At 36.8% G+C, this 23,983-nt stretch overlaps 1 protein-coding gene across 2 annotated transcripts in view; it reads left to right on the forward strand.

Annotated features, from left to right (window-relative positions):
• Positions 1–23,983, forward strand: part of ALCAM (activated leukocyte cell adhesion molecule) — a 206,495-nt gene that overhangs the window by 171,481 nt on the left and 11,031 nt on the right. The window contains exons 9-14 of one of the 2 annotated variants that reach the window (XM_029939221.1): positions 2,876–2,988; positions 5,005–5,140; positions 5,240–5,373; positions 8,007–8,139; positions 9,976–10,014; positions 10,307–10,424. In XM_029939221.1, coding sequence (XP_029795081.1) covers positions 2,876–2,988; positions 5,005–5,140; positions 5,240–5,373; positions 8,007–8,139; positions 9,976–10,014; positions 10,307–10,424 — 673 coding nt within the window. The remainder of the gene's footprint in view (positions 1–2,875; positions 2,989–5,004; positions 5,141–5,239; positions 5,374–8,006; positions 8,140–9,975; positions 10,015–10,306; positions 10,425–23,983) is intronic. The other variant, XM_029939222.1, reaches the window with a different exon arrangement.

The raw sequence follows: 23,983 nt of genomic DNA on the forward strand, positions 1-23,983 counted from the left end.
GATAAGGCAAAAGACTTGGGTGCAGCCAATGATCAACTGTGATAAAGAAAAAAATAAATAAAAATGTGTAACATTTTAATAGGATTTTACTGCATTTAACTGGATTGAAATGCTTTTTGTTTTGAAAGGTATTTTTTTTCTTCATTTTTTAAATAGTTTATTGTCAAATTGGTTTCTATATAACACCCAGTGCTCTTCTCCACAAGTGCCCTCCTCCATCACCACCACCTCTACCCCCCCTTCCTTCTCCCCCTCCCCCTTCAACCCTCAATTCGTTTTCAGTATTCAATAGTCTCTCATGTTTTAGCATCCCTCTCTCTCCCCAACTCTCTTTCCCCCTCCCCCTCCCCATGGTCCTCCCTTAGGTTTCTCCTGTTAGATCTATGAGTGCAAACATGTGGTATCTATCCTTCTCCACCTGACTTATTTTTGCTTAGCATGACACCCTCGAGGTCCATCCACTTTCCTACAAATGGCCATATGTCATTCTTTCTAATTGCCATGTAGTACTCCATTGTGTATATATACCACATCTTGATCCACTCATCAGGTGATGGACATTTAGGCTCCTTCCATGTTTTGGCTATTGTTGACATTGCTGCTATGAACATTGGGGTACATGTGCTCCTATGCATCAGCATTTCTGTCTCTCTTGGGTAAACCCCCAGCAATGCTATTGCTGGGTCGTAAGGGAGTTCTATGGATAGTTTTTTGAGGAACCTCCACACTGTTTTCCAGAGCGGCTGCACCAGTGTACATTCCCACCAACAGTGTAGACTATCACATTGTACTGTAAGGCCTATATTTCTCTTTGATTACACATAAATCAAGATTTTACTCTGACTTACATGAAATGAAAACATAAAAATTCTATTTTTTTTTGTCCATTTATCCTTGATTGTTGTTTGTTGTCTGAAAACAAGACTTGTCTCCTTTCCAGAGATGACTAAAGGGAGTGTGGATAGAGAGGCAGCAAGCCACACGTGCACGCGTTTGCAGACCAGGCCTCTCATCAGGGCTTCCCACCCACAGGCCCACAGCTGCTGATGAACATCTACTATTCCTCTGCCAATTCACGCACAGATAGATTCTTCATCAGAACGTCCCAAGTCCACCATCCTTTAAAATCACTTCTCTTATCTCCTCACGGGCAAGTTAACTGTCTGACAAGGAAAAGCTTCTAACTCTCCCTAAATAGGAATTTCATCTAAGTGTTATTAACCTGTATTTTCTGAGGAAACTCCACTTTTCTCTGTGACAATGCATATTTTAATCTTAATGAGAAACCGTGAAAGGATGCTTCTTTCTTTCATTCAATAGTTGTGTTTCAGAGCCTACCACATAGCAGACACTGTGTATACACAGTGACAACTCAAGGAGTGGTTCTTACCTTCATGGTTTTTACAATCTTTATTTATTTTTATTTTTTATTTCTTTAAAGTTTATGTATTTTGAGAGAGGTGGGGAGAAAGAGAATCACAAGCAGGCTCTGTGCTGTCAGTGTGGAGCCCAACACAGGGCTCAATGCCGTGAACCACGAGATCATGACCTGAGCCAAAATCCAGAGGTGGACACTTAACCCACTGAGCCACCTAGGCACCCCAGTGGTTCTTACAACCTAATGGGAAAAACAATTATTAAAAATGATATTGGCAAAAAATCAATGAACTTCAGTTATAACGTGTAAAACCAAAGAAAACCACAGGGTACAATAGGAAATCCTCACTGCCATAGAATAAATTCCCAATTCTTAGCAAGGCAAGCACAGTCCTTTAGGGTCTGGCTTCTATTAATTATATAGGTTTATCTTTCATGTGCTATAACAATTCATACCAGATTACTTACCACTGTTCTATCTGCCATACTCCCTCAGCTCTTTGCCTTTGTTTATGTGGCAGGAGTTTCTCTGTATCTCCATTTATCAAATCCCTTCTCAACAATAGGGGCCACAATCAGATACTGTCTCCCATACAAAGCCTTTATCAGTGCTTTGAAACCCAGTTTGGCTCTGTTCTCTACACTCCCATAAGCCTTTGCATGTACCTCTGTTTATAGTCCTCCCTTTCATTTTTCAACAAATACTCATTGAGCTGCTGCTGTTTAGAGCCACATAGTTGAGTGCATATTACCTTTACCTCAAACATTATAAATAATAAGCTTCTAGTCATCTCTGTGTCTCTTGTCAGTGCTTGAAACATAGTAGCTGCTCAATAAATGTTTATTCTCTTGAATTAAAACTTCTTCATACAGATCATACTGTGATAGTAAGATTTTATAGAAATTACTTTCCATCTGAGAGATTTTATGCCTACTGAGGTGTTTAAATGGTACCTGCTGACCGTGTACCTAGCAATTGATCTTATTTACAATTTCAACTGCATGAGAAATGGAATAGCATTTTTAAAAAATCCAACTACTATAGTCAATTCTCTCTAAAGAAACAGACTACCTCATGGTGTTTTAGATTATCACCTGCTGTCTAAATGTACTTGATTTTCTCCTGGCATGCCTTGCCAACTCTTTTTATAATATTTACCTAGTCATCATCTTTCTTTTCTTCCAAAAGTGATTTAAGAAATATTTTTCTTAAGGTAATAGATCCCAGAGAAATACTTATAAACAGTCAAAACATCAGTCATGTTAACTGCAGATAAATGCATAATCAAGTAGATTGACCATTCACATGTCCAAACTGGTCTCAGAGCTGGCTTGAAAGACTGGACTTATGGTACAGTGCAGTTATTTTGGTCACATAAATCAGTTCTGAATTTTGACTACAGTTAGAAGGATTTTTTTTCCTTTCATCTTCTCCAAAATATTTTGACTATCTTCCTTTCCTGGAGTTTGCATTTCAAGCAGACTTTCTGCTTCACAGATTTGGATTTGTCCTTAAACCCAAGTGGGGAGGTGACCAAGCAGATTGGCGATGCCTTGCCCGTGTCATGCACAACATCTGCCAGTAGGAACGCAACTGTGGTGTGGATGAAAGTAAGCACGATTTCTTGGTGATATTACACTGCTTGTACTGACTCCTTTTGGGCTTCTTTTGCATTTTATATGACATCTAAATATGTATACCCATAGAGAATATGTTTATATGCCCACATTCATGCTCTTTCTGTACGTTATAATAATGTAATGATGTCACAATCAAATTTTAGAGGTGCTCAACAACGGTATGGCATCCATAATTGGTTGTCTGAACTTTACCTTGGGTCATTGATTTCTGTGTATCTACTAAGTAATTCTACACATACACACAAGCTCATGGACACACACATGTATACAGTTACATGCTGTAGAGCTTCACAATTTTCAGTGTGTTTTAACCCACATTATACTCACATGACACAAGAGCTCTGTGAAATATACAGACACTTATTGTATCCTGATGCTATTTCATAAAGAAGCTGAGGAGAGAGAAATCAGGAAGGTTTTAAGAGACAGAGTTATATTCCAACTCAGGCCGCGCTGGGTACAATAAATACTGTGCTTCTGATCACCCAACTTTCAACTTCTCTGCTGAAACTGATCGTAAGTGTCTGAGTGAGAGTTCACTGAATCAGTAGCTCCTTGAAGGCAGGGATCCCATTTCACCCCTGAGCCATAGTAGAGCACCTGGGACATAGCAGAGCGTGGTCAGTATTTCCTGAGAAACTGTATTCCTGTAATTGTCTGAAATGTAAACAATTACTGGGAGCCTAATCACTGTTCTTTTTAGAGTGAAACAGTAGGGTTGGTAATTGGTAGTTTGAAACAAGGTTATCACCAAGGGAAAGATTGAAACTATAATCTGACCAGAAATCATTGGCTAGTATATCTAAACATCCAGTGCGTGTGTTGACAAACACATACAAACCATTTCACATAGGACTTGACAAGAATTGTCCTTATAAAAAAAAGTTAGAATTTCTACTTGCTGAAAATACACATTATTTTGTATTGCTTTTTGACCACTTTTAACACTAGATCCTCTGTGACTTTTTTTTTTCTTTTAAAGCTCACCTTTGTATTGTATTCTCTTTTAGCCTCAACACTCTTCCTGTGTTCACTCAGATAATTAAAATGTCACTCTGTAGACTGCATATTTAATAGGATATATTTGTCATCGTTGATGGTCAAAGGGCTAGACAAATTCTAGGCAACTAGACTACTCAGAGATCAATGGGCACTCATAGTTTGTTTTACTACAGGACTAGAGAAACTAAACTTACTTGGCTAAACCAGTTTCTACACCAACTGCAGTCACTGTTGTTCATTGAATGCCTAATGCCAGTAGTGCTGATCAGGATTGCCTGGCCAATAGTTAGTAGATGAGGAGTGGAGAAAAATTCATAGTGGGGAAAGACCACATGATCCCAGGATTCTGTTTAGTTGTCTGCTTAGGAGAATTTCCATTCTTGGTAATAATAGAATTGTTTTCTGTATATCAAGTGATTTTTTTAAGTTAAATGCTCTTTCCTTTGTTTATAGAAATTAGGAAAGTTAGCTGTTATTAATGGTTTCTTTAAAAATCATTTTGTCATGATAGTCATCACTCTGTAATGAACCCCATGTCCTGATAAAATGGCTTTCTGGCATTTATGCCTATCATTGATAACATGACATGGCCTCCGGAATCTTTCACTACTAGTTCATCTACATTTACTACAAGGGATAGTTGTTATTAATTGAGAACTTTCCTTAATGTTAACACATTTTATTACTTATATCATTAAGTCCTTAAGCAATCCAATATGGTAAGATTAATATCCTACTTCAAAAATAAACTGAGAAGTGAATGAATTTGTTCCAAATTATAAATTCAGTAAATTAAAAAGTCTGAAATAAAACTCTGAATGTGTAAAAGGACAAAGGAAAAGGGAAATCTATTTTTTAAAGCATCTAAAGTTAAGAAAAAGGAACTTGCCTTTTCCTTAGACCCAGAAGACTAATTTTAGGCTCCATGATTATCTAATAAATACATTTGGACCATATAAAGTAATTCACTTTTTATTTAATCAGGATAACATCAGGCTTCGATCTAGCCCATCGTTTTCTAGTCTTCATTATCAGGATGCTGGACACTATGTCTGTGAAACTGCTCTGCAGGAGGTGGAAGGCCTAAAGAAAAGAGAGTCATTGACACTTATCGTAGAAGGTAATAAATGCTGGCACACCAATACAAAAATTTCTTTGAAAATTTGGTATCCGGTTTCTCTCCGTTCAACATCTTATTTTAATTGTGATGATATTTTAGGAAAACCTCAAATCAAAATGACAAAGAAAACTGATCCCAGTGGACTTTCTAAAACGATAATCTGCCATGTGGAAGGCTTTCCGAAGCCAGCTATCCAGTGGACGATTACTGGCAGTGGGAGTGTCATAAACCAAGCAAGTATTTGTCTTCTTCTTCTATGCTGCACTTGGTACCATGTGGGGCTTCATTGAGGTATCTAAACTGTAGGCAAGCTTGTTAGCAACATGAAATTTGTAGTATTTCAAATACTCAGAGGAAGCTTTTGCTAACTTCTTAATTTTTCCAAAGGAAAGAACTTGGCTCAAAGAGAAATTTTAAATCCCAGGGCCATGGAGAGTGGAAGAATCATTATGTTGGGGTCAGTATCTGTTTTTAGAAGAGTGTAAATTGAGTGCTATGCCATGGTCATTAATTTCTGAAACTTGGGTGATTAAAACGTTAAGGTATACACTTTTCTGCATCATAAACTTACACATCTGAGTATAAGTGGCCTCCATTACTTTGCGTACTTATGCACATTGAAGGATATTTCTTCTTAAAACTGGGCCCTGGGGGGTGGTGAAGAACACAGTCACCGTTTGTAAGCATATGGTCTAATTTGTGTATGCCAAAGCTAGAGTCAGAGTAAGGCTGGCTAAATAGATAGTGTCTCTCTAGGATGTTTCCTTCTAAACAAAAGTAGACATAAATCAAACTTTAATATTTGTAGCTTTGTCAGGACATTTTAATAATAGGAAAGGGCTGAGAACTTAAGGATACTACCAATAATTTTCTGCCTGACAAAAATAATAATAATAGAATCTGACCCATCACTAGGCGTTCAGTACTGTCATCCCATTAAACTGCCAGTCTGCCTGGGTTGCTGACATACTTGTTAATTCCATTTTCTCTACGATAGTTAAAGACTCTTCAGGAACACCAGAGGTGTCATTTGATTGTCTGAATCTTCCGTGCTGCCTTCTTCCCAGCTTTGGACACAATTGAAATCCGAGAAGGGGTTCATAAAACCGACTTGTATTTAGTTTTCAGTTAAAATCTCCACCTTTTCTCTGCCGTGAGGGTCGGGCTGCTGGTCCGGCTTCTAGACATAATTTTGCAGAGTGAGGTGAATTTCGGCTCTTTTGCCTGTGAGCGACGCATATGTATTTGCATAACTCCAAGGGTAGAAGGTCCCAAAAGAAGTGGACATACTTGAAGGGAATGACTGCTGATTTGATTAGGTGTGATGGGGACATACCAGGCAGCATACATGAGGAAGGCAAAATGGCTCTAGACACCTCAACTCTAAGGAAATGTGGTTTTCTTGTTTCAGAATAAAAACCGGAAACACCAGAATCGCTAACAGTGTATAAATCCATGTGTTTTTTGTTTTTTTTTTAAGCATCAGTGACTGTTTTCTGTTCTGTTATTTTTGCTTTCTAGTTCAATTAAATGATAATTATAGCAAAAACAAAATCTTTAGGTACTGGAAAATAGAAAAATAATCTCACAATAAATATTTGATGAACAGATAAAAGATTTAAAATGCCACCCTTGAGATGAACAAATATGTTTTACAAAGATAAAATGGAAACAAAGACTCAGGGAGAAAGTCATGTGAAAAATACTAGTGGGAAGTGGAAAAATAGCATGTGAACTTACTATGAGGATAAAAATAACAATGCCATTCTTCATTGTCAAGGAGAAGGATTGATTCCGGCCCACTAGGTGATATGTTATTTTTCTTGTTATAGGTTTGTGCTGATCCATCCATAATCTTTTATTTGTTCCCTCCCCAATCACATGGTGAATCTATTATTTTGTAACTACTGATGCCTCTAACCACTCCTCCCCCAGGGACTAGACAATATCCCTAAGCAAGAGACTATCCTGTGTCCTCAAGGCTCTTACAGTGTAGGTGGAGGAAGCAAAGAACAGCATAGGACATGGTGTGCATAATACAACTCAGAAAAAAGCCCAAGTACATATTTGCTTCAATCCAGTTGGACCTGGGAGTCAAGTCCTGGGGAAGAGATTAAAGTGAATTGTCTCTGGGCACCTGGGTGGCTCAGTTGGTGGTACCCCCCCTGTCTTTTGATCTTGGGTTTGTAAATTCAAGCCCCACACTGGGTGTAGACATTACTTAAAAAAATTAAAAATACAAGCAAAGGGAATTGTCTCTTATTTTTGGAAGAATTAAATTGCAATGATTGTCCTCATTAACACCTCACAAAAAACAAATGAACTTACCAGTCACCAAAAAAGAACCCATCCTCTGAATTTAGCTCAGGAAACAAGAAAAACTTGTTTGATTTTCCCATGAGCAATTCATACATATGTAAGTACTTAGATATAATGTTGAAGATAAAGGAATTAACCCCTGAAGTTAAAAACAATAACATAATTTACAAGTAAAAATTAAATTCTTAAATTTATTAAGAGAAAATCAGTGACTAGATCATCACTGACTAATTATTTTGAGACAGGTACTATCATGCCAAATTACTAACTAGCCTGAGAATCTCAAAAAAAACAGAAAGAGTTTAACTAATTTAATTATTAGAATTTTTTAGTAGAAGCATAAATAGACATTAGATTTTGGATCCACTAATCTTTCCTTCCCTTCTGTTGATGTAAACCTAAATTGGTCATTTTTTGTTGACCTTACATATACCCTTGAACACCAGATAGCACTACAAAACACTTCTCCTTGTTCACTCAGTATTATTCCTTTCCACGCTGCTAATCTGTTTATACTTCTAAATTCATCTTCCTTCTTCTTTTCCAGACAGAGGAATCTCCTTATGTCAATGGCAGGTATTATAGTAAAATTATCATTTCCCCTGAAGAGAATGTTACATTAACTTGCACAGCAGAAAACCAGCTGGAGAGAACAGTAAACTCCTTGAATGTCTCTGCTAGTGAGTATTTCATTTCTGGCATTAAAAAAGTAAGAAAATTTGAAGTTATTCTTCATTAGTTTAAAATCTTCAATTCCATCTTCCTGTACTGCATTATGGTAAGTTTTATTTATTTATTTTGCATTTGGTACCATCATCATAGGCTCTTTTCTTTTTCTTTTCCCAGTGTCCATCCTTGTACTATCTTTGTCTTGACAGTTAAACCATTCCACGTTTTATCAGTCAGAGACCTTATTTTGTCCAGGTATATTTCCCAGGAGAAACAGAGGATAAGAACTGAATTGTTCTTTTTTAATCCAGGTTTTGTGTTCAGAATAGAAATAATTCAAAGACCGTCTTAAAACATTTTTGTTAACAGCTTTAATTTTGGTAAAATTTTAATTCCCCTTAATCTATTACTTTGCATTCCAATTCCTTCAGGTATTTATCCCACCTTTATTTTGAATATGAATGCCACATCCTTGGTCATTTAGCAAATTGGTAGAAAACTGATATTGGAATTTATGACATCTAGCTTCCAAAGTTGATGCTCTTGAAAATGATATTTGAGTCATTGCTACAGATTAGATCAATGAAATTATCTTAGAAAAGTGGAAAAAAAAATATAACGTGCTGAGTAGCTGCTTCTGACAACAGTTTTCACTTAATTTTAAATCATCTGTTATCTTCAATTCTGTCATTGATCCTATCACTATGTCAACTTTAAATCAGAACCAGCTTAGAATGAGGCTTGGTTCTGGACAGGATGCTAACTGAACTTCCAGACTTTTATTTTTCAGTCAGTTGGATTCCTGTATGTGACATTAGCAGGATAGGGAAATACTGGCTGGGAATTAGCTGAAGTTAGGAAAAAATAACTGTGTAAAGATAATGGCCCTTAACAGAATATGACTGAAATATAAAAGCCAGAAGGATTGACAGGACAAAAGAACCAAACAAATTTAACTCTAAAATAGGTGCATTGACTTCTCAAAATTCAATTTAGTGAGTATTGATTTGTCCTACCTAGAAAAAGAACTTATCCTTTCTTCCTGAACAAAAGTTTCCCTTTTATTCTAACCCAGTGAATAGCAGTTTCTAGACCTTGTGGTGGCTTGATGACATCTAATACAGTTGTTTTCAAATTTAGCGAGCACCTTGTAAAATTCCAATAGAGGATGTCTGAGGACAGTCTGGGAATCTGCATTTTAACAAACTCACTGGGAGTTCGGATGCAGGCCCATGCTCATAAGATAATATTTATGTAGTTCAATATTAGATGATAATCCAGCACATTGGCAATATGTAAAATGGGCCAGGAGCATGGTGCTATCAGAGACATTTGGAGGGCTTCTGCAAACATCACGTGTGAAACCTCTTTGTCTCTAAGACATCCCCAGTTTTAACCTCCAGTCCACCACTGTGAGAACTTCTCTAATGAATCCCTGAAACTAGAGGATAAAAATGAATTCTCCACTGAGTCAGAAAAAGTTGAGAAACACTGCTTTGTAGGTTTGATATATGGCACGTTGTTTCTCTTAAGGAAAAAAGTCCTATTAAAAGATAGTAAATAGTGGAGAAATTAATATGGATTTCAGATTAACACTAAAGCTTGTCGGTTGTGAAATTTTCTATGGTAGATTAATACCTTTGCAGTTTTAACGACTCTCCTTAAAACAAGATTAATTTCTTTGTAGGGAAGTTCACGCTCTATTAAATGGAAATTTTTTTCTACCCTTAGCTGTAGAATAGATATTTTATCTTTGAGTATTATTACATCATACTATAATGGTAAAGGTGACTTTCATATATCAACAAATTTTGTTTTTAATTTCATATTAACATTTTTCATTTCAGTAAGTATTCCAGAGCACGATGAGGCAGACGAGATAAGTGGTAGGTACTATGCTGCCGACTCTTCTTCCTTGACTCTCAGCTCAAGATTTATGAAGTGTCATTGTATAAGTAATTTCCTAGCTGCCACAATTTTGACTTGAATTAAAATAGCAAATGAGACCAGATAGTAAGAATGCTAAAACTTTTTTCTTTCAAAAGCACAAGTTTGCATGTTACTCATAGTAGTAGTAAACCTTAATTATTCTTAATAAGAAATCATAACCAGATTGACTTCTTTTCAGAAATCCTTGGCAGTGTCTGTAATTGCATGGACTTTTCTTCTCTGTTGTAGATGAAAACAGAGAAAAGGTGAACGACCAGGCAAAACTAATCGTGGGAATCGTCGTTGGTCTCCTCCTCGCTGCCCTGGTCGCTGGTGTCGTCTACTGGCTGTATATGAAGAAATCCAAGTGAGTTATGGAAAAACTAACTTCCCTGGGAAGAAAATACAGTGTGTTAATGAAGCTAACTTCAGCTGGGCATGCAATTTCTGTAACAGGAAAGGCATGTCCCCCAAATCAGGCTGATCGTGTTTTGCTTTCAGCTCACAGTGACTGCTTTGTCAGCATCGGGGAATTCACTTGGGGTATGATTTCACAGGTGTCCCTTATTTTTCTCAGTCAATAGTCTAAATTCAGTGCCAGTGGGGGGGCGGGGCGTGAGTGTGGTTAAAAAGCATATGCTGCCAAAAAGTCAGCTGTTCTAAGCCATGTGGCTGAAGTTGGGGGAGAGAAATTAAAAACGGTTAGTACAGGGGCGCCTAGGTGCCTCAGTCGGTTAAGTGTCAGACTTTGGCTCAGGTCATGATCTCATGGTTCATGGGTTTGAGCTTCGTGTCAGGCTCTGCCCTGGCAGCTCGGAGCCTGGACCCTGTTTCAGGTTCTGTGTTTCTGTCTCCCTCTTGTTCTCTCTCCCTCCCTTTCTCTCTCTCAAAAATAAATAAACATTTTTAAAAATGATTAGTACATCTGGTGGAAATGGCCAGGTGTCTGCAGCGACAGGTCTGGCCAGCAGTGAAACTGTTGGTAAGATAGTATTATTTTGTCACTTCTCCCCTATTTTAGCTATCACTTAGGTCCATAAAGGGATCTAATTCAGAAAAAAAAATATATCATTTTTTGGTCTGCAATTTCAAAAGAAAGTTAGATAATTACCAAGACTACTTTAAAAATTATTACTCATAAAATAATACAGTTAGAACCAACTTTGCAAATGACCTAACAGTGGTTTATAATGAAAACCTGATTAACCAATGAAGATTCTTCATATACACACACGCCTAATACTCCTCATCACCCCGGCCTTGGCCCCAGATTCAGATGTGAACGGGCAGAGATGGGGTTCTAGAGTTTAGCATTTTTAAAGTTTCATTATTGATTCTGTGGCATACCATTGGTTTCATACATGAGGAAACTGATTTTTGCAAGGGATGTGTATAGCTAGTGGCAACTTTGGACTTAGTTTTATATTTTCTTGATATCTGATATAACCCGTTTCAGCAACTCCAGTAAGTTAATGTAAAAGAAAATGAAAAGAGAAAGGAGACCTACTGAGACTGATGATCTTTCCTTGTAAAGAAAGCAATTTCATGGGGCGCCTGGGTGGCTCAGTCCGTTGAGTGTCTGACTTCGGCTCAGTTCATGAGCTCGTGGTTTGTGAGTTCGAGCCCTATGTTGGGCTTTGTGCTGACAGCTCAGAGCCTGGGGCGTGCTTTGGATTCTGTGTCGCTCGCTCTCTCTGCCGCTCCCCTGCTCATGCTCTGTCTCTTTCTGTCTCTCAAAAATAAATAAATGTTAAAAAAAACTTAAAAAATAAAGCAATTTCAGTGAAGCAATATTCAAATAGAGCTGCCATCAAAGGGGAGCTCTGAAATTTTTAAAGTCACATAATATAAGCCTGTCTTTAGCTCTGTTTTGATCCTGCAACTCATCTCTGATGTAAATAATATTATTATTCATATTTTACATTTGAAAGAATTAAGGCATAGTTTTTTTTATTTTTTTTAATGTTTATCAATATTGAGACAGAGAGAAACAGAGCATGAATGGGGGAAGGGCAGAAAGAGAGAGGGAGACACCAAATCTGAAGCAGGCTCCAGGCCCTGAGCTGTCAGCAGGGAGCCCAATGTGGGGCTCAAACCCACAAACCACGAGATCATGACCTGAGCCAAAGTCGGATGCCCAACTGATTGAGCCACCCGGGCACTCCAAGTTTTAAATGATTAAGGTTACAGTTTGTAAGGGCTGGAATTGTATTTGATTAAGATGGAGCTGTTTTAGCTTCTTTGTGCTTAATTCTAGGTCTTATTGTCACCCCATCCCTTATTTTTTCTATGTTTTTGTTTTGTTTGTTTTGTTGTTCGTTATTTTTTCACCATGTCCGGCAGAAGTGTGTTCCTGGTAGGCATTATAGTTGTGCGCGTCCACTCTCACAGCAGGGCAGTCCCTTCGATCTTGGCACCTCACGCCTCGATCCTGAGCGGTCCCCACTGTCACTTGGTAACAAATGTAATCTTCTCCTCAGTGCACATTTAACCTACCAGCACTTCATGTGGGTTTGTGTCTGTGGTTTCTATGGAAAAATTTAGAAGATTGCCTGTACCATGTGCATGAAAGGAAATGTAAACTGTTGTTCAGAGGCAATATATAACAAAAATCTCTTTTTATATGTGTAGAGGTTTCTTATGGTCAAAATCCTATTCTCCCTTTATAATCAACCCACTATAAGGTACTCACAAATCTAACAGCTTGGACTCTAGGGTATTTCTCTTTTATTTACTTAGGATTCCTGATACATGTCAATATTATTTCTTAAAAGAATAAAGATGGAATATCTCTGTATCCTGTAACTGAGCTGAAAAATAAACAGCAGTTCTCTGCATTATGACAAAATAAATGCTGAAATTTTGGAGCTCCCCCAATGTTTTTAATCATCCTATTCTAATTGCCAGGATCTCATTAGACCCCCTTTATCCCTCCATGAATAAAAAAAGTATGTGTGTAGAATTTTTTATTGTTACTTCATTGGCTATTATCATATGGTGACTGAAAATTAAAATCATGGATAAATAAACTCTGGACACTTGGCCTCATAGTGTCTTTAGGTTAAGGGTTAAGACTTCATGCATTTCCTTTAAAGTACCTCATTAAATTAAGTGCATATTTTACCATCTGACTTGAACATTTGTCTAAGTAACTGTTATTTAATTGAAAAGTACATCAACTTTGCCAGAGTTAATATTATTGGTAATCAAAGTAATAAATTGCAATTCTCATCCCAAGCATCAGAGTGTTTTTATGAAGAATTTGTGGAATTCTTCAGATTGTTAAGTATTTTGCATTCCTAATTAGTTATTCTTTGCTAGTGCCCTCTGAGATAAGCCAGCATTTTTGCGACATGAGTTATTGTTAATCCCTGTGTCCAGAGTAAGCGCACATTCATAATGGGAGCTTTCAAGTTAAGAGCTGCAACGATCCTTCTGGGGTGTATTCTACTCTCTTTCTTCTTTTCTATATAATAATTTCAACTTTACAAATCACTATGAGGATTTCATTGCTATCATCAACTAATTCATCACCATTTTATGTGGGAATGAGAGATTTCTAATAAAAATATAGTCCAGAGTTTTTCCCCAGATATATACTGCTATTTTTACCATATCAAAAAAATAATACCATCAACAATCTTGTGAGTCACCATTACAGCAAACACTTTGAACAAAGATTATGAGTTAAATATCATATTGAAAAAGTCTCAGTAATACAGTTTCCAGAGCAGGAAGGTTTAAGCAGCATTAGGGGAAGTTCTTTGCTTTGGCAGTTTTGAAAGTCAGTGCAGAGAGAGGGACAAGCAATCTTTTATGCCCAAGTAGAATTTAAGAGTACATTTGTTAACATGTCTAGTGTCCACTTAGCTAACATGCATTCCCCACTCTGTTAGTGTTAGCTGCATATTTTTGTATCTACTTCAAATATGAAAAATTGCAGCAAGGAATGCTTAGCAATCGTGCTTGGCATTGTGATCTAGTATATTCATTGTAGTAGAGTAAGGACTCATGATGATTCCTCTGTTGCTCTGAATCATATGACTTCTCACTGCAAGTTTTTTCTTTAAATTGGATGTTTTTTATAATGAAAATGGATGACTCTGATCATACCCCATGTATACAGAGAATTAATTCACAGTACTAGGGAAAAAGCATTAATTGACTAAGCTCACTTCATTTCTAGTTGTTTAACGTATAGGAGAACATTAAAGAACTAGAGATGATTCAATTATTATTTTTTATTGGGGTGCCTGAGTGGTTCAGTTGGTTGAGCATCTGACTTCAACTCAGTCATGATCTCACAGTTCATGAGTTCAAGCCCACATCAGGCTGCTGTCAGCATGGAGCCCACTTTGAATCCTCTCTTCGCTTCTCTCTCTGCCTTTCTCCCATATGCACTCTCTCTCTTTCAAAAATAATAAATAAACATCAAAAATTATTATATTTTATTATTTTCTCCATTTCTCTTCATTCTGTCATCTGAACATTGTTTTTAGTTCCTCAGGAAGTTAAATGTTACTACTTGAGTTCCATATCCTCTCTTGCATAACTTAGAGTACAATAACTAATGAAAAATTAAGAGCCAAAGATAAAGGAAAAATAGAAAGGCAGCATGATGTTGCCACTAACTTATTCAGGTGTTTATTTTTTTAATTTTTTAATGTTTGTTTGTTTGTTTTTGAGAGAGACAGAGAGACAGAGTGCAAGCAGGGGAAGGGCAGTGAGAGAGGGAGACAGAATTCAAAGCAGCTTCAGGCACTGAGCTGTCAGCACAGACCCCGATCCGGGGCTCAAACCCGCAAGACAAGAGATCATGACCTGAGCCGAAGTCAGACTCTTAACCAACTGAGCCACCCAGATGCCCCTCAGGCATTTATAAAACCATAATTTTCAAGTTGGTTGCATTTAAGATACCCCTGACTACCATACTTCTTATCACTAAAATGTGAGTAAGCATTAACCAGACGTTTGTAATGTCAAAATACACATTGTGTGAATCTTGGAAACTTACCAAGAAATTTATCTTTGCAGCTGTGGAACTCATGATTATTTTCATGAAAATTTTCTCTAATATGTAGACAAGCTGTAAGTCTAAAACTCACAGATATCTCGTCAGTTCTGCCTTGCGTAATGCTATATTATGCCACTACTACCTCAGAAAAAAAGAGACAGTCCTAAATTGGCAAAAAGACTAAGGAAGATGTGCCTAAAACCCTGAAACTTTAAGAAACAATGTGATTTGTTTCTTAACCATGCTTTAAGCCTTTCTAAAATGTTTCTCATTAGTATTTCTTGATATGTAGAACAAGATCTTATAAGAAATTTGATCTTAAATGAATTCTATATCAATCAATACTCACTCTAAAGTCAAATGTATGTACCCATGAGGGAAAACGGACTCCCTACTGAATAAATTGAGAAGACAGTGCTGAAGGACATTTATAGCACATTTTTAGTGACTTTCCTCGTTTATCACTATATAAGTAACTACTACTCATTTTTCTATTTATTTTTTTAACTGGAATCTTCAACAGTTTAATGATTTAAACGCAGATAACCCTATTTCACAGTGTCCAAGTCCTTGTGACAGTGACCTGCTCAAGGCAGGGCACGCAGTGTGTTATTCCATGCCTCATATAGTTTCAGATACATTTTCCTGCTTTAAGACTTCGTTGAAATGAAAATTTCTCTGACTTGGATTGCTTGCTGGAGTTTAATACAGTGTGAGAGAGTGGAAGGTGTGCACTAAAGTGCATGCCTGATGTGGCCTCGCTCCTTGTGTGAGAAACTGGGCTAATCCTTGGGCAGCTGGGTGGGCCAGTTGGTTGAGAGCCCCCAACTCTTGATTTCAGCTCAAATCCCAGGGTGATGGGATCAAGCCCTATGTCAGGCTGTGTGGAGCCTGCCTCATAGTCTCTCTCTCCCCTCCCCTTCCTTGCGCGCTCTCAAGAAAAGAAAAGAAAAAACAAAGGAAAGAAAAGAAAAACAGAAATTGGGCTAATCCAAATATTGGTTTCTTTCTTTTTTCCCATCCATAACCTAGCAGGCAGACAGAAGAAGGAAGTAAAGAAAATGCCCCATTATTCTATCAAACCATAGATAACAGTGGACTAGAGTGGAAATAAGATAATGTAGAAATGCTAGACTTTTCATGCATCCTTCGCAAGGTCATTGGCCATTCAAAGGACAGAGCCATCCATCCGTGATCCTCTTCTCTCCTGCTAGATATTACCTGCCATGTTTCCAGAGGAAAGGGCTTGCATTAAAATATAACGTTTTCAATTTTTTAAGTCTTTTCTAGCTGTGTGTATATATGCATTTCATTTTTTTTTATTTCAAATGTGTTTTCTTTTTAACGGTGAAGGGAAGCTGAGATCCCTGAGCCAAGCTATGTGCACGACCCACTTTAAGGAAACGTTTTGAACAGTGAGGCTGAATGCATGCATGCAGGTGGCATCCTGTTTTTGTTACATATTCAGAATTGTTACATTTATTTTAATTCTCCAATTGTTTATGTAATGGATGGTCCCACATTCATTATTGGCCTAGATGAAAGGCTATTTTTTAAAATTTTTACTGAAAACTAAGGATTTCCTATTTTAATAGAGTTTCTTTAGAGAGTCTTAGGAATTCTAAGAATATGAAGTTGAAAGTGGTAATAATAAGATGAACTATTTATTTTTCTTCTTTTCCTTCTTCAAACCCAGAAGATGCTGACAAGTCTTCTTCTGAGATGCAGGGACCAGAGGCCCCCTATCCTCTAAATCTTTATTAAGCTTGGCCCAGGAGCAAACTCACTCTGCTGAGAGTTGTGACCAGGGAAGAAAGAAAAATAACTATTCTCTCAGATATGACCTTAATTACCTGCACAGGTATCAATGGCCAGTTCGCTGAAAGAGGCAATTCCACACTCTGAGGTCCCAGTCATAAATGCCAGTGCCTTAGTGCCCTTCTGTGGAGTTTGCCAGGCATGCTAGAAATGAGAAATCACCAAAAATGTCCCTCTATCTAGGAAGTTTTAATCATTACTCATGCTCCCCCTAGAAGAGGTTTCACATTTTTTATGCATAAGCCTGCTTTTGAAAATCCTAAAATCTTATGAACTCTTCCATGTGTGAAGTATTTTAAATGGGTATCATTTTTGTTTTCCAACTGTGCAATTCTATGATAACATTTTACTTCTCTTTTCAAGTAATATCACCTCACAAGATGGTGATGCGTCAGTGAGGACTGCCACTCTCACCCTCCTTCACTTTGCCAACCTCCTTTATCCCCCACTAAATTATGTTTTTTAATTGGGATGTAGTTAACATACAACATTAGTTAATAAGGTAGACAACATATTGATTCGATACATTTATATCTGGTGATAAGTTTACCACCAGAGCGTTAGCTACCACCTCCATCATGTCACATAATTATCACCTCATTTTGTGGTGAGAACATTTAAGGTCTAATGTCTTAGCAACTCTGAAGTGTTAAAATGAAGGCACACTTAGCTGATACCACCATTATAAGTTCCCTACCTCCTTAAAGGAGATCTTGAAACAAGTCAAAAATATTGAGGGAAATCTCACAGAAAAGTTGGAGAGTCTTCTTCAAAGTTATTTAAAAGCAGCTTGAGCCCTTAATTAGGCACCACATTTATGGAAATGACAGAACAAAGAGGGGAGACTTAAGTGGGAGCTCCCTGCTGCTGCTTAGCGGCTCCACGGCTTGGGGCTTGGGCAGCAGCTCCATGACTCACATCAGTTTGGTCAGCCTGTTGGTGCTGAGGGCTGCTCACTTCCGCCCTGCTAGCAGGTCCTCTTATCCCCTGTTTATAGGTGAGCAAGCTTGCTTCAGAGGAGGTACTAGTTCAAGCTCTTGCAACTCAGACTTGACACATGAGGATGAGAATCCAGGCCCACCGACCCTAGGACCAAGACTTTTCTCTGCCTCACAGGTTAGCCTCCAGGGTCCCTTATCAGGCTTCCTCCATGATTATTGTGATTCTGTGATTTAAATGTTCTCTTAAAGTTACATTAAAGCTGAACCACGAGGAAAGTTTAAGACAACCGTAATAATATTGACTTAAGCACTCATTCTTCATAAATGCCTAAACTTGTCCTTCAAATCAATTGAGTGGAAAATATTTTGTTAAAATAAAAATTTCCTAAAATATTTTCTAAATTTAAATAAATTTTTCTGGAGCATCTGGGTGGCTCAGCTGGTTAAGCATCCAACTTTGGCTCAGGTCATGATCTCACCATTCATGAGTTCGAGCCCCACCTCAAACTCTGTGATGACAGCTCGCTCGAAGCTTGAAGCCCGGAACGTGCTTCAGATTCTGTGTCTCCCTCTCTCGCTGCCCTTCCCCATTTGCACTCTGCCTCTCTCTCAAAAATAAATAAACATTTTTAAAGAATTAAATAAATTTTTCCTCTTCCAGTAATAGAAGTATATCTAACCTCTATAATTATTTCAAATCTCTGAAATTTTCCAAAATTAAAAAAGATACCTCCATAAAGTTATATTTATTTTTACCATACCATTTAAAAAACCAAGCCAAAGTAATGAGAATAATTTTTAAATGTATTTTCCTGCTAGAGAAAATGGAGTCTCAATAATAAATAAAAAAATTAATAATGAAATTTATGTAAATCTTATATACATATAGGCAGTAATACCCTCTTCCCCACCAGCCACAGTATTTTTATTTCTATTTGCACATTCCATGGTGGTTAACACTTAGGATATTTGTATAACTGTGTAACGTGGTGCACGGATGCTAGAACAAGACCCCCGGAGTTTGAATTCTAGGTTTGCTATTTACTACCTGTGTGATCATAAGCAATTTTATTAATCTCAATGTAATATCTCTACCACACTTAGAACAGTGCCTGGCACATTAAGGCATTTATAAGAGCGTTAGTAGTTATTATTTTGGAGAGTGAGATTAAGAAGGGAGATATTTGCTTTTCATTTACAATTTCTTAATTTTTTTTCTTTTGCTTTGTAAACTCTAAAATTAAAAAAAAAACTTGTATGGGGTGCCTGGGTGGCTCTGTTGGTTAAGCATCCAACTCTTCTTTTTTTTTTAAGCATTTTTATTTATTTTTGAGAGACAGAGAGAAACAGATCATGAGTAGAGGAGGGGCAGAGAGAGAGGGAGACACAGAATCTGAAGCAGGCTCCAGGCTCTGAGCCGTCAGCACAGAGCCCAACGCGGGGCTTGAACCCACGAATTGTGAGATCATGACCTGAGCCGAAGTTGGACACTCAACCAACTGAGCCACCCAGGCGCCCCCCAACTCTTGATCTCAGTTCCGGGTCATGATCTCACGGTTCATGGGATCCAACCCCAAGTCAAGCTCTGTGCTGACAGTGTAGAGCCTGCTGGAGATTCTCTCTCTCTTCTCTCTACCCCTCTCCCACTCAAAGCCTCTCTCTCTCTCTCTCTTTCTCTCTCTCTCTCAAAAATAAATAAACTTAAAAAAAGAAATGAAAAACAATTCATTTGAAGTTACTCAGCTCTTACTCTACTAACATTTTCTACAAATATTTCATGTTGCCTTTAATAACTCTTTTTTCAAACTATGAGCAGTGATCTTGAGCCGGATGTACCTGGACAGATATACTGAAAGGTACTGTGATTTGCCTGAGTACAGCTTCCCTAGGGAGAATTCTGGGCACTCCCTTCCTCTTGATACCTCTTTTGTCTAGTTGATGCAACTTATAAAATCAGCCCTAGACCGGTGTATCCACCTAGAAAGTAAATAGAAAGGGAAATGAAAATGGTATGCAGTTTTTCATTCTCCCTGGTTCTTTCAGTCCCTGACTAGAGACATATGCTTTAAGGTAAAATTTGCTTACAATAAAAGTGCAATTAAGTGTTTTGATAAATGTATTTCACCTTTGTGACCATTACTCCAGTCATAGAACAGAGCAGCTCATCACCCCAGAAGGTTCCCTTGGACTGTTTTCCTGTTTAGCCCCACTATCTACATTCCCTTAGGCAGCCACTGGGCTGATTGTTATCACTAGAGATTACTTTTGTCTAATCTGGAACCTCATACAAGACATACTTCTTTGTGCCTGGCTTTTTTCATTTAACATACATTTTTTTCAATGTAACATAGTGTTCCTGAGATACATGTATTAATGATTTATTGAAATTACTGAGTAGTGTTTTATTGTTAGAATATGTCACATTATTTTAATCCATTCTCTTGTTTGTGGACATTTGGATAGTTAATGGTTTGGGCTATTATGAATAATACGGCTAAAAACATCCTTATATAAGCATTTTTGTGAGTGTTATCACTATCTTGGGTTAATACCTAGAAATGGAATTGCTAGGTCATAGGATAGATATTTTTCATAAGAAATTGCCAAACAGCTGTCCAAAGTTAGCTGTCCAATTCCCAGATCCCACCAGCTATGTATGAGAATTCGGGTTCTTCCACCTCCTTGTCGACATTTGGTGTTGTCATTCTGTTTAATTTTAGCCATTCCAGGAAGTGCGAAATTATATCGAACTTTGGTTTTAACTTGTATTCCCTGAGACCTAATGATTTTAAGCTCCTTGTACTTATTGGTCATCATGTTTTATATAGTTACTATTCAAGTCTTTTATTTATGATTTTACTGGTGTTTTGTTTTTTGTTTTTGTTTTTGTTTTTGTTTTTGTGACTGATCTGTAGGAGTTCTTTACAAGTTCTGCATAAAAGTCCTTTGTTATAGACATATTGTGACGATGTTGTCAAAGTCTGTGACTTTTCTTTTTTTAATGGTGTCTTTTAATGAGTGGAAGTTTTTAATTTTAATGAAGAACAACTTATGAATTTTCTTCCTAGTATGTTTACTGCTTTCTATGCACATGGTACAAAATGTTTGCTTATCCCTAAATAGGAAACATATTTTTCTATGTCTTTTTCTAGAAACTTTATATTTAAGGATATGACATATCTAAGATTTTGTGTGTGATACAAGACAGGTGGTTTATTTTTGGTTTTGCTTTTGTTATATTTGTTAACTCATTCCAGCATTACGTGTTAAAAAGATTTTCTTCTGGCCTTGGGACATTTGTAGTAATGTGATGGTAGTAATAATAATGGTAATAATAATAACAATAATGTAAGTCTTTCAACTTTGATGCTCTGCTTGTGTTAACAATCTTATTTCTTTACATTTTCAAATAGATTTTAGCAACTTGTTAATATCTACCCCAAAAAATGAAAAGCTTTGTGGGACTATGGTTGCTCTAAATTTATGGACAGATTTGGGTAGATTTGAATCTCAAATTTGACATTTTTTAGCCTTCCAATATGTGAATGTCATTTATTTCTCCATTTACATTCCATTTTTTCTTAGCAATATATTTTTTTAATTTTAATGTTATTTTGAGAGAGAGAGAGAGAGAGAGAGAGCAGGGGAGGGCCAGAGAGAGGGGGAGACAGGGAATTTGAAGCAGCTCCAAGCTATCTGCATAAAGCCTGATGTGGGACTGGAACCCATGAACTATGAGCTCATGACCAGAACCAAAGTTGGATGCTCAACCGACTGAACCATTCAGGCAACCCGCCCCACTTAGCAATATTTTATAACTTTTAATGTAGACATGGACATGTCTTATAAAACTCATTCTTATGCTTTATGTTTTTTGCAGCTTTTATAAATGCGATTAGTTCACAATTTTATTTTCCATTTATAGTAGTACATAAAAATGTGATTATTTTTTGTTGTTGAAATATATACAGCCATATTCCTAAATTTACTTGTTAATTCTATTAGTTGATTTGTGGATTCCTTAAGATTTCTATGTAAAGAATCATTTCATCTGGAAATAGAGATAATTTTACTTCTTCCTTTCCCCTCGGTATACTTTTTGTACTTCTTTTTCTTACTTTATTGCATTCATAGAGATCTCCAATACAATGTTGAAGAGAACTGTTGAAATCTTTACCTGTTTTTAATCTTAGGGAGGGAATTCTTCAACATTTGCCATTATATATGATATTTTCTCTGTGTTTTTCATATATGCCTACCCAGAGATACCTAGACTGTGAGTCTAAGGTATGGTCTTCCCAACTGCCAAATCTGCCCAAGACTTCTGACCCCTAATGCAAGGAGTTAGGGTGCAAATACTAAGTTTAGAGAGAAGAGTCCACATAAGAACATCCTCGTTTCTGGTACCAATTCAAGTTGAGGGTTTCCCAAAACCACCCTCAGGTTTGATCAATTGCTAGAAATACAGAGTTCACTGGAACCTAATATGTTACATTTTATGTTCATTACAAGTAATGGATACACTGAAATTGACCAAGGAAAAGAAATACAGGGCAGAGTCTAGGAGAGTTCTAAATGCGAAATTTCCTTTGTCTTCAGAGACATATTACTCTACTGCCACTGATGTGTGGAAAAAGCATGGGCTATTGCCAATCTGAGAAGCTAACTTGAGCTTTACTGCCCAGAGTTTTTATTTGGATTTTGTTACACAAGCATTATTGATTGACTGCCTGTCCATATGGTTTAACTCAGTCTCCAGCCTCTCCCTTCCTCAGAAATCAGGCTGATATGACATGGCCGAAAGCTCTAAACCATATGGTTGTTCTTACAGGGTGGCCAGCCCTCGCCCTAAGACCATTGGGTGTGGATGGCCATTCCCTGAGACATAGTCTCAGGATAAACGATCAGATGTGATTGGAGACCCACCAGGAAAAGAAAGTCACTCCTAGGACTCAGACTATTCTATTAGAGATTTTCTTTCAGGAGCTGAGGACAAACCCCAGACTTCTTTGGGCAAGGCCAAGTTCCTTATTACATAATGTCCTTTAGGAAGCTAAAGAAATTTGTAAAATATTCCTAGATTAGTAAGACTAATATTTGTGATAAGTTTCTATCACAAATTGTTGTTGGATTTTCTCAAATGCTCTTTCAATATCTACATTACATTACATCTTCATTTATATTGTTTCTACAAAAAATCATACTGTTTTCCTATATGCTTTATTCTGATAAAATGGTAAATTATATTGATTGATTATTGAATATTAAGCTAGTCTTGAATTGCTGGAATAAATCCTACTGTATTATGATATACCATAATTTTTATATATTGATGGATACTATTTATCAACATTTATTGAGGATTTTTTTGTTTACATACATGAGGAATAGTGCTTTGTAATTTTCTTTTCTTATAATATCTCTGCTAAATTTTGGCACTAGGATAATTCAAGCTTACTAGAATGGGTTGAAAAGAGTCCCATTCTCTTCTTTTACTGAAAGATTTTGTTGTTCCTTAAATATTTGATATAATTCTGAGATAAAATCACCTGAGTCTGGAGTTTTCTCTATGAGAATTTGCTTTAAAACAAAAATTATAATTTCAGTTTCTTTAATAGACATAAGGTTGCTTCCTCTTGAATAATTGGTAAGCTTTTCAAGAAAAATGTCTATTTCATTTACATTGTTGACACTTTTGCAAAAAGTTACCCATAGAATTCTGATTCTCGCTGATAACACTTTGCTTTCTAGTATTGTTAATTTTTATTTTATTCTTTTATCATGTTCAGTGTTTTAGAGAATTAATCAATTTTCTAATAATTTTAAAATAACTTTCTTTTTATTTGTTTCATTTTTTATTTCTATTGTTTATTTTCAATTTGAATTCTCTTTGCTCTTAGGATTACTATTTTTTTCTACTTTAGAAAGTTATTCAACTTCCTCTTCTTTTTTTAATTTCATAAAGTGAATTAAAAATTTAGATCACTCCTGTTAGCCATTCTTCTTTCATAACAGAAGCATTTAAACTATGAATTTTACTCGCAGCACTGTGCTAGCGGCATTCCACAAATTTCAGTATGTTTTATTTTCATGTTCATTAGTGCTCACTTCGAGCATTTTGATATCCATTAAATTAAAAATGTGTTTTAATTT

This window comes from Suricata suricatta, chromosome 5 (assembly GCF_006229205.1).
Source record: "Suricata suricatta isolate VVHF042 chromosome 5, meerkat_22Aug2017_6uvM2_HiC, whole genome shotgun sequence".
Lineage (NCBI taxonomy): Eukaryota > Metazoa > Chordata > Mammalia > Carnivora > Herpestidae > Suricata > Suricata suricatta.